General features: G+C 35.3%; 1 protein-coding gene across 1 annotated transcript; it reads right to left on the reverse strand.

The window, feature by feature from the left end:
- Nucleotides 1–462: 462 nt before the first annotated feature.
- LOC116172552 lies at nucleotides 463–1,871 on the reverse strand. Its single transcript, XM_031489784.1, has one exon. It carries the CDS (start codon nucleotides 1,737–1,739, stop codon nucleotides 630–632), a length of 1,110 nt encoding a protein of 369 aa, XP_031345644.1. The 5' UTR covers nucleotides 1,740–1,871; the 3' UTR covers nucleotides 463–629.
- Nucleotides 1,872–12,396: the final 10,525 nt, after the last annotated feature.

Below are 12,396 nucleotides of genomic sequence, written 5' to 3' on the forward strand. Positions count from 1 at the left end.
GCACAGTAATTCATTATCAAAATTTTTTGATGTTCCTACCCAGGGTTGGCTTATTTAGTACAAAATACGCACCAGTAGGTAAACTTTCAATAATCAAACTCTATACCTACCCACCATGTGGTTTATCAGTAGTAAAAAGGACATTAAAATATTTACAACAATATAACCGAAAGCATTGTGGAATATTGTCGGATGCAAGTCGCTTATCACGGCATTTGCAGACCATTAATTCCAAATCACGTTACAGAGATTCAAACATTATAAAATAAGCGCTTCATTTCACAGCCACCTATTGTTTAAGAGAGGGTTAAATAATTGAGTTAGCGCTTCGACGTAAGAATCGACGTGCGTTTAAGCTCATTAGCAAAGGGGGCTCCGAATAAAGATCGTAAAACATAAAACCTTAAAACACTCCGACGGCGTCATTAAGTATTTATTGCTTTATTTCCCTATTTTCCCGTCTTTTTACACTACATCAGTAAATATTGCACTAAACAATGCTTAAATTATAAACAATTTACACTATTTGACAAATATACATAAAGCATTAGGTTAACTATACATAAACATTTGAATAAATGTAAAATGAAACAACGGCAATAACAGTCAAGGCCTACGTGTTAAAATGATCACTTAGTAAAGTTCGCAAACTCTTTTTTCTTGCCAATTGGTTCCTCTTCGTCGTCCTCTTTATCTTGATGAGCCGTCATATGCCTGGTTAAATGGTGCCTTTCACGAAACGATTCCGCACATACGGGGCATTTAAGTTTGTCTTCCCGTCGTTTTTTGGTGACATCGACCGTGTCATTTTTGTGATGCGATCTCATGTGGTACACTAAGTCAGAGGTCATTCTGAAGCTGACGTTGCACTTGGCGCATATGTTCTGAGCGGGTAACGAGAGAGCGGCCAGCGAAGGGGGTAGTAAGGTGCTCAAGATTGCTGCGGCCGGATTACCGGACGAAAATTTTAAATCGGGTTGCGCGATCTTTAGCATTTCGGGTGGTTGAAATTGCGGATAGTTGTACGATAATTCGTGACGGTATTGGCCGAGCATTGGGCGCATCTTTGCGAAACTGGGCTGAAGTAGGTCCGTCGAAGGGTTTTTCGTTAGGAAAGGGTGGTCGAGCACGATCGGGTTTGGATTGGCAAAGTTTTCGGGAATGAAATTGTTTTGATATGCGGGCTTAAAGATTTGGTTAGGCGTGAGGATGTTTGGGTGAAGTTGGTAGTTTCTATTCATGATCGGGGGCGAAGGGCTTAAACTTTGATAGTTAATATCAGGGCTGGCCGATAGGCTAGGTGATGTTCGCGAGTCCTTAGCTAGATTTACCTTTGTGAATGCGCTTTTCTGTTCCGAGTGGTGTATGTGTGGAAGGAGCTTTAAAGTTGCGGCGGAATCGAACTCGAGCTTTGACTTCAAATTGGGATCACCGAAAACCTGCTGCTTGTGTATAGCGTTTTGTAAGTACCTAGCGTGAGTTTTCATCTTTTGCAGTTCGACAGCTTTCGATGAGTCGTCGCTGTCGGTGTCATTTTTCGCATTTTCCACGTTGTTATTCTCTTGATACGCGATTTCTGATGCCTTCAATTGCTTCTGCTTCAACTTGTCATCAGGTAGCATCAAGAAAGCGACGTCAAACGAACGCTTGATTGTCTTACTTGTTGCAATTTGCACATCGCTTGTAACCTGCACGTCAACTTTAGAATCAGGTCTTCTACTTGTAATGTCCATTGTCATTGTAAACTTTTACGCAAGCCGCGCACAAAAGAAACACGTACACAGACCAAAAAAACACACGTTGTTGTAACAGGATTTTGTAACAATGCGCTCACTCAACAGTCAAAATACGTATTGTGGAAAAACATACTACTAACGTCTAAATATTGTTAGATAATACAACCTTCCCCCTAAACTAAACGCTGTAGAAAATCACCTACCGCTCTGCAACGAGGGCGATGCCAGATAGAGTTTTTCGATGCTACAGAGCAGAGCAGGAGCGCTACTTTCATTCAGCCGAAGCCAGTTTATTTAGTTTAAACCACCCTATAGGGGTAAGCTAAGGTATAGGGGTAGCTTCAGACCAATAGAACTTTGGAGTTGGGAGGAGCGCTGAAATACGGTTATCCAATACGGTTTTCAATGTATAGGAGTCGAGACTGTGACGATTCCGATGTTCTCTACATTTTCACGATTCGGCTTCACTGAAAAGCATATTCTAATTCGAATATGCTTTATTGCTACGATTTGCCGCCGTTTTAGATTTCTATTTTCGAATTTTATTTTTTTCAAATATTTAAACACCCTAATCGGCTAGATTACACATTTTTCATTAGTATTTTAAGATGACTTACCTGGTACAACCGAAAAGTTTGGTATGCTAGCTTAAAATCTTCGCGCACAATCAATTTAAAATTCTCCAAGTACATTAAGCGTCAAACAAATGGCACAAATAACAACTTTCGAAAGACTTTTAAAAAGATATAACGCTTCATTAAAAATAAAATTCGCAATTAATCTTCTGTTCCAAGATGTAACGCAAATTGCGATTTCATTATAAAAATGATTAATGACTTCTTCGGTATGTTTGCAAACTCATACCATAAGTCAGAGGAGTGGGAAATCTGTTTCAAGGTCTCTTTTTAATATTTTTCTCATCTCAGCGCACAGAGCGGTAATATATTTCCCTCTAACCCTCGTCGAAATTAGGTTAGATACTCATAATTCATGACGCATCAAAGTAGTAACAAGTACCTTGACGAGGGGTTCACATTTCTGCAACATATGGACAAGTGGTATTATGTATAACCCTGGAGACCTGTCAAAACGTATTTATTTGCTATACAATACGAATTGAACTACCCTCACGGCGAAATCGCGTCAAAGGGACTTGTTGGCTAAGCGACAAAAACAAGCTCTAAATACGAAATACGGTCGTTTACTCGCTTACGTAATCATAATACGTAATTCTACTCAAAATCTTTAGAGTTGCATTTTGAAGACTAATTTAAGGGGTTTGATATAATGAAACACTCGACAATATGTACAAAATCAACCCACATTCGCAGTGGTGGGTTCACATTGAATTGCATCTGCCCATATGCTCATAAACCACATTGCAGGTGCCTCGTTTTTATCTTGCTGGTACTTTAAATGGGGCACCTTTCAAACTGTAATAGGGGAAAATTACTTAATCTCTCATACACGCATTTTTGAAGTTAAATTTATTGCTCATTATGGGGCAATAAAATTGGGATATTAGAATACATTAATTGCATATTTTTATTCACATAATGTTAAAAAAAGAAAACATTTTGTTAACTTAGAATGACCGGGTGACAGCCATATCCATAATTTCAACAGCTCCACGTGTAGTGTTTAAAAACCTAAGAAAGAATCACTGGCACTAACTCTGAGATCATATTGCACTTTTCTGAAGCTTTTATTAACTTTAATTTTAAAAAATAAAGAAAGAAAGAATTCCTAGATTTCTTGAATTCATGTTAATGCGCCCAGGGGTGAATTTTTCATACGTTTAAGATAAGAATCTCGGAAAATAGCAGAGATAGGTAAAGGGACGGATAAATTGGGACAAAATTGGAATTTTACTAGCTGATGTAAATTCGCTTTTGGGTTTTGGAAAAATGCACGATTTACTAGATACCTCTTGAAAGTGTTTTTTTTTCGTCATTTCGTTTGGTTTTCCAAAGAAGACAATAATTACCTATGTCATTGACTGAAAACCAAATATTTTTTGAAGTTACAATTTCTGAGTACAATAACAAAAACATTGTTTTTCCATGTGGAAATCATCGTTTTTTGGGAGTCATTGTTAAAAAAGTATGTCATATAATCACTACTCTGCATTAGTAGTACTTATTTTTTCTTTACACTTTTTTTTAAGTTTGATCTATGCCATACCGTTTGGGAGAATGAACCAAAAGACGATAATATAGATATATAGTATTTTTGTTTTGACCCAAAATTGGGTCTTGAAAAAATACGCCGCCATCAACATCTTTTAATCTCATAATTATCTACAATTTTTTCTCACATTTTTGCTCGCTAACATTCTTAAAAAAACAAGACCAAAACAAACGTCTTACTGTCTATTATTTTGGTAATAGATCTGTTGTAAATTGAGATCGCTTAAAAAAGTGTAGGTCAAAATTTTTGCTGAAATCCTGAATTTTAGTATATAGTGTGTTAAAAAAAAGTTTGCTTTTATATTGTTGTCCACAGTTATTATATTCATATGTTTATAAGAATCGTTCCTGCTGAATTTTACTTAACAACGATATGAGGTAAATAAGGACAAATTTTTATTAATTTACAAGGCCAGCAGGGGAAGAATAATTTTGAATTATAGTGTAAAGAGTTTTCAGCATTAAGGCTTTCGCTTCTTACTTCTAAGTTACGAATTCTGCTTGATTCCATGCTACACCCAATTTCGTTTCCTAAATTTGCAACATCACATCAGGAATATGATGATTTTCATGTGCGCTCTGGCACAAATCAATTGGAGTGGCGGCGATTCCTCTCCAATACTAATCTTCAATTCTTCCAAATTCTGAGGACGGTGGCTATAATCTTTTTGCTTGAGATATCCCCACGGGAAAAAAATCTCAAATGCCCCAAATCCGCTGATCTCGCCGGCCACCCTCGGTCTTCCCTCAGAGAGACGTAGCGAGCAGTTTTACCATTGAAATTTTTGTAGGCCGTAGCCCCGTTTTGTTGTTACTAAATATCCCCTAGATCTTGTTTTTTAGTCAACTCTTCCAATTCTGTCTCAAAACAATTTTCGAGCATCGAAACATAACGCTGATCGGTGACGGTTGTTGACCACCCATCCTCCTGAAAAAAGTACGGTCCAATAACCCGAAATTTGGAAACGTCACACTAGAGTATACAGTCACTTTCGGGGAATGGAAGTTGGAAAAGTTTGTCAATTAAAGAGTTATTATTATGCTTTAAAGGAGTCTAGAAAATTCCGATTACTTCCGAAGATATGTCAGAAAAACCGAAATTTACCGGATTTTACTTTTTTCTGATGTTATTTGAACAAATATAAAAATTTGTAAAATTATTGACATAACAGCTTCCTAGCTCAAACCAAAAATCTCGAACTTGGAAAAGTGTCTCCAAAAAATTGTAAGTGTACGTTTCCCACGAAAGTTTATTATTTTCCGATGTGGAATAAGAATACCCAATAATAAGACAAAATTAGGTTGCCGTACACTTGACCCTTAAGTGACAGTTATGTGAAAATTTGCATAGCCTTATTAAATGGATCCTCTCCATATGCATATTTTATATAAACCGTTTTTTGATATCCCCGCTAGTTTCCGCAACAATCGACTCATAATCGTCTCAAGATAAATGGGGCATCCTGTATATAAATTAAAGTGAAATTCAAATATGAGATTTCAAAACTGGTAGTCGAAAAGTTTACCGCAATTTAGCTGCGGTAAACCTTGCAACTACCAGTTTCCACACTGCTGTTACGAAAAAAAAGGTTGCTCTGTCATTGACAGTGGAACAAGCCCATTGCTGCCAAGTTTGAAAACCTCAGTGTTCGGGGTTTTCTTCAATTCCATACCATTTTTGGATTGAATTTACTTTTTATCGAAAATTGGTCGAAATGTTGGTAGTGGACTTCTGCCAAGGTGCCCTATTCCATGTTTCCATCATACAAAGCAATGAGAAAGCGCACTCCAGCGTCTACGATGTTCTGTCGTGTCGCATCCTGATGTTTGAAGATGCTATAGATGGTACTACTGATTTCTGGAGAAATTACAAAAAAAATGTGAGGGCTTTAACTTTCATTAGAACCATTTTTTCGTAACATCAACCGTTGCGGAATTATTTTGAAAAAACCGATTTTCCGTACCTTTCATCCAAGATGGCGGCGCATACAAAGAAATTAAAGAGAGCTACGAATTTTTTACCTTTTATCATGGAAACGTTTGAAACATGGGGTCCACGTGCCGAATTATTAATTAAGCAACTGCCAATGTAATTCACTTGTAGTTTGCTTATATAAATCACTGTCTTTGTAATAAAAATGACTTCGATTGAAAAAGATAATACACCGTCTATTCAGTGCTTGTTGTGGAAGCATTCTTTGCGCATATCATCACGTGGCAAAATTACGCTTAAAACAAACAAATGATTTCTTTGTCCCTGGGCCAAAGATAAAATATATTTATTTAAAATAATGGAAGTATTTATAATTTTGAACCAAGTATAAAAGACGTTCCTTCCACGTAAAACGTAATTGTACCTTATCCTTAGGACCAATAATCCTGAACTTAATTTTAACAAATGAGGCATTGGTCCTTTTGATTTAAGTATATCATATATTTTCTTAATTTAAATGTATCTTATTTTTGTTTCATTTAATTTTTATAAGGATACCATACATCGGAAATAAACTAATATTTTTTTTTGATTTAAATGGAATTTATTTAAAATATACGAGTACCATATAATTGTTCTCAAACTAAATGAATGCATTCAAATATACCTATTTACGGTAAACATTGATTTTTGTGTGTGATAGCTGCTTTTAAATATATAAATAAAGGGTTTTCCTATAAGAGGTGTTATTTTGATATTCAAAGGAAAATGCCATTTTTTAAGATAAATTATCGGATATTTATTACATTATAAAGAGGAAGGTATGCCGTTAAAAATGGAAAATAACATCAGCTAAATGACCACCATGACCACGCCTACAGGAACATATCTTTTTCATGCAATTTTCCAACTAAATCGCAAAGTGGCTGCCCTATGTCCTCGATAGCCTCACGAATTCCATCTTTGAGGTCTTGAATCGATGCTGGGCTGTTGGCGTAGAGCTTGTCTTTCACGTGGCCCCAAAGGAAGAAGTCGCAAGGTGTCATATCGCAAGATCTCAGTGGCCAATTGTGATCACCTCTTCGAGAGATGACACGACCCGGAGACTTTTCCCGTAAAAGATCAATGGTTTTGTTGTTTGTGTTTGTGTTGAGGCGTGTATCGTTCGATTTTTATTAATGGCGTTTTTACTTGTCTAATGTCAAAAAATGACAGCTTTAAAACTGACATCTACCGAAATAACGGGCTATTCAAAATAACACCTCTTATTGGAAAACCCGTTACTTTGGTTGCATAATCTCAAGAAAAGGACAATTCCTCAGGAGTTAAAATAATAACATGCCAGTTGAACGAATATCCCAAAACCGAACATAAGTAATTAACATGAGAAAAATTTGGATAAAATAATGAGAAATACCATCAGCTGAACATTAACTAATTCGTATACCATTAGATGATAATAAAAATCTTCTTTGGATTGGTGTCATTATAAACCCTTCGTTAACATGGGGAGCAAGAATCTGCATTGAAACTCTTTCCCATGTTAATTGCGTATGTTCGCTTTTGGGATCATCCCGGTATATAAAATAAATATAAAATTCCGTAAATATGTATGCACTTGTGCCCTAAAAAATTAATAATTGTGCACTCATATTTTGTAATTTATATGCAGTTTTATCGAAATACCAAATAGATCACTTTGAAACCTATTTAAAAAATTTCGAGATGTAGGGTATTTGAGTTTGCGAGCAAGAACATGTGTACCTAGGCTACTAACACTCTGAGCGGCGCGGCGTTTCCAATGAGTTTGGAAATCTCGTTGGCATTCCTACAGCAAAATGAATTATAAAAAAGTCCTTAAGCCGCTTGTGAGCAAAAGACGAAGAGTGCACTTTCAAATTAAAATTTATTTTTTCGATTTCAATAGCCATTACGGACATTTTATGCCTTAACGAGAATACTACTACTAATAATTTTTCTGATCGAATGACACCAATACCAAGTCTGTAAGTAGTAGTGTAGTTTCGGAGCCCTTGTGACTCAGACAGACAGACAGGCAGACATAAGGAGCGCAAGAGTGCACTTTTTATTTTTTGAAAGTGATAGTGCACTAAAAATTATGTAACCATTTAAAACGATAATTGGGTTTATTTTGAAGTTCACGGGGGTGTGGCTATTGATTATTAATTTGGAAATAATTGTTTTTTAATTTACACGTGGTGGTGGTGATCTAGTAAAAAATAATATTTGTGACATGATAAGGTTAAGTGCAAGAGCAGGTGGCTACTTTGTAACTTGAACTTTGTCTTGGGGATCAACAAGCTTACATGTTGTTCATGCGTGTACACAACATTTTATATGCTGTTATGGTGTTTTGCCGTTAACGTATTTGAAAGGCCCGAGATTAATTTCTGGTGCAAATACCGCAAGAATCACAATTAGAGATTTTTTGAAATCTTGCGGAAAAACTTCGACAGTGACCACAACATTCTAAAAGTTAGCGTTGTAGTTCTAATATCAATCCCAAAGCTTTGAGTAAAATATTGAAATCTTCAATAAAATAACCAGTCCATGCTTACGTTCAATGCTGATAAAGGATTTGTTACAAGTGCGGAGTTATAACCGCAAGTAACTTAAAGTTAGAAGCAGAAATGTTCAAGTTAACTCTCAAATGAAGCTAAAATTTTGATTTAATCGATCGACCTTTTGCAATCAGATTTCGACAAGTCGCTCATCCATAAACAGAATTATGTCGTATAATTTTCATGTAATTAAGAGAACAACATGAATTATCACATCATTTTAATAGGAAAACACTACATATTTTCAATTTAATGTCCCAGTGGTGTCGTGCTGAAAAATTAAAGAAATTCATAACCTTCAATCTACAACTGCATAACGTGACAAACACCATTTCTAATTGATGATACAGCAAAAAATTAAAGGAAAAGGAAATTTTGTTGTTCGAGTTTGAGAGTGGTGTGTAGGAGTACAGTCTGAAAAAATTGATGTGTTGTTCAACGCGATTAGCATAAAAATCTAAATCAGCAGGAGTAATTGGCACAAAATTTCATCAAAGATATTTTTAGAAATTTGAATGTCAGTCAGCACTTGTAGTATATGATGTTGTCGTATCACCTGCACATTTTCATTGCCATTAACTTACTGACTTTCAAAATTCAGTTTAGTAGAAAAAATTAATACACAATTGTCAAATGTGAAGAAACGAAAGCTATTTTTATCGACTCCAAAGTTCCAGGGTCTGACAACTAACAGATACAACCTTACTTCGTTTATGTTGCAGGTTGCAGGTGATTTTCTAACCTCACACTACAACTAAATGCAGCTTATTTTGTAAAAATGTCGTAATTAGGAGCGATTTCGTCACTTCAGGACTATTTCTTGTAACGATTTGCTCTTATGGAAAATTAGCTTCCGTTATGAGTAACGGGCGCTTATCTTACTTATAATTTTCGAGTAGTAGGTAATAAACAATAAGCCTTTATGTAAAAAATAATTGTTATTTAGTTTTCATTTTTAATCTCATGAAAATGAAATCAGCATGTAAAAACGATAAAAATTGGACGAAAATACATTTAAGTCACTGGTTAATAATCAAAAGCACTTGTCAATCCCATATACAATATCGGCTAATGACTTTTTGGCGTACACAACCCATCTGTTCGAATGTTCGCGGCCAAGACCAACATATGGCACAACAGTGCCCTAAACCGAACTATAGCCAGCAAACTACCCCCTAAACCTGCATGAATGAGACGAATAAATAGTCTGGTGTATTAGCAATCCCTTATTTAGAACTCGATATAAACTAAAACGGACAGAAATATAGACCCGACCTACCCGATAAGCTAACGCAAAAAGATTGAGGACAATCAAAATTTACTTCCGGGGGTGTAAGTGAACATATGTGCAGGTTATACGATTCGTATTGAAAACTATTCACCAGTATTAAAATTTAAGACCCTTTATACTTAAATCTCATCTGCCGAAAAAAAAGAGAAACAAACGCGCTCATCGATCGGAAAGTTTTTATCAAGCCACTCGATTTTCTACGTTTTGCTCCTGAAGGCAAGAGTTGATTGATGTGAGGTCTTCTTAGGTCACATGTGCTTATAATTGCTTCGATTCCTCGGAGAGTTCAGAAATCAAACGGCATCCCTTTGCGATTATATCCTGTGACAACTTGAGCGTCAATTTAAAAGCTATCACTAAAAGCTCTCGATCTTGGTTCGTGTTGCCTTACAAAATATGTGCATTTGATTAGTCGCGTTACACAAGTAGTGCGAGAGTTACAACTGATCCGTGAGTGAAAACAAAGTTCGATTAGTACGTCCCGGGAGAATTAGGAAAATGTTTTTATTTAATACGTTCGGGCTTAAAAACGACTCAATTTGTTCCAGTCACTGCTGTTAAATACAGATTTCCTTTTTCCAGTGAAAAATGACTAGACGTTCACTTCTAATCAACGCACGTATAGGGAAGCCGTTAGATAGTATATTTGAAGGTAGAACAGAACTTTTCTCCTTGTATAGTACTAATTTTAAAATGAATACGTCTGAATAATAAGTACGAAATGAATGGTTATAGTTACTTAATTAAATACGAATGGTTAACAAAATATCTCAAATTGGAAATAGGCAGCAAGTTAGTAAACACCAGGATACATTTATACTGTGAGCATTTCAGCAGCATGTAATTACAAATTGCTCTTATTTTCAATGCAGTTCTCTACTCATGAAATAGTTATTATTTCTGAAACTACTTTAGAAACAACTACTTGCGTCTCTAGAAAGGGTGAAGAAAATGTGATTTTCCCCTCTAGTGAGGAAAGTAAAAAACAATTGCTGCGTTAATCATAATAATGACATTTAAAATTGAAACATACACGTATCTAGATTGCTGTGTTGTCAAACTTTATTGCATACGATGATTTTTCAATATTGATTGTAGTTTCAGAAAAAATTATGGGTAAAACTTGAGGAAAGTGAAACTCCACTTTCTTCTTTAGTTGTACAAATAACTATTTCATATTTTCTGAACTGCGAATACTTTTGAACTAGTAGCCCAATCTTATGGAACTGTTTGAAATTATGGATTCTAGAGGCCACATTCTATAAGAACATTTTTTTTCCGGATCGATCTGAGACAATTTTTTTTCGGGCCTCAAAAAAAGGCAGTGTATACACTTCCTTTTTTACCAAAAAATCGACTGCACCAAAATTTCTCGGGACAAGACTTTCTCACATTAATTTTGGTGCGTAGAATCCAAAACAATTCGTACTTTTTCGATCAGACTTTTCAATCAAAAGTTATAGACTAGAAACCAATTTCGAAAGAAAATTCAAAGGGCTGTAACTTTTGAACTAGTAGCCCAATCTTGGAACTGTTTGAAATTATGGATTCTACAGGCCACATTCTATAAGAAAATTTTTTTCCGGGTCGATCTGAGACAATTTTTTTTCGGGCTCGAAAAAAAGGGCAGTGTATACACTTCCTTTTTTACCAAAAATCGACTGCACCAAAATTTCTCGGGAAAAGACTTTTTCTTATTAATTTTGGTGCGTAGAATCCAAAACAATTCGTACTTTTTCGATCAGACTTCTCAATCAAAAGTTATAGACTAGAAACCAATTTCGAAAGAAAATTCAAAGGGCTGTAACTTTTGAACTAGTAGCCCAATCTTGGAACTGTTTGAAATTATGGATTCTACAGGCCACATTCTATAAGAAAATTTTGTTCCGGGTCTATCTGAGACAATTATTTTTCGGGCTTCAAAAAAAGACAGTGTATAACCTTCCATATATTATATAACCCTGCAGGGTGTACCTTTGATGACAATTTTTGGCAGATTTCAAAAAAATGACCAAAATCTGTTCACAAAGTTGTGCATACTTATCATGCTGAAAATTATACAGTTGCGTATTTTACGGATTTGTAAAATATTTGAAAAACCCGAAATTAAACCATACCTATTCGTTTTTATCTTTTTGTCACCCTGTTCGAAAAGATATCAAAAAACAAACAATACTTCCTCATACCTTTGAATATAATATATTTTATATTCAAAGCTCATACGAAGTTTTTAAACTCTACAGATGGTAGGTACCCACAGAATTTCATTGCGACGTTACGTCTTTGAGAAGCCATCATAAACTTAATACTTTTATATGGACCGGAAAAAAAACTACATACTGTATTGAGTAGCATTTTTTATTACGAATACAACGATATGAATGTTGATATGATTCCTTTATTATGTCGTCTAAAGGAACCATCAATAAATTATTTTAACACCGACTACCTACACTAAAATGTTAAAAATTGTTTATTATTTCTCAGAAAAAAGGTTTGTTTTTAATTTTTTTTACATTTTGGTGTACTAGGCATGTTAAAATAATTCATTGATGGGTCCTGTAAATGACTTATATCTAATAAACTCTACCAATATAGACGTATAGAGCGACAAGGTCACTTCTGGTTGACTGACCAACATTTAATCGATTACTCCCTTTACCAA

Source organism: Photinus pyralis, unplaced genomic scaffold (genome assembly GCF_008802855.1).
Source record: "Photinus pyralis isolate 1611_PpyrPB1 unplaced genomic scaffold, Ppyr1.3 Ppyr1.4_LG5, whole genome shotgun sequence".
NCBI lineage: Eukaryota > Metazoa > Arthropoda > Insecta > Coleoptera > Lampyridae > Photinus > Photinus pyralis.

Coding starts and splice junctions, on each gene's coding strand:
- LOC116172552 (XM_031489784.1), bottom strand. CDS start 1,739: ATGACAATGGACATTACAAGTAGAAGACCTGATTCTAAAGTTGACGTG.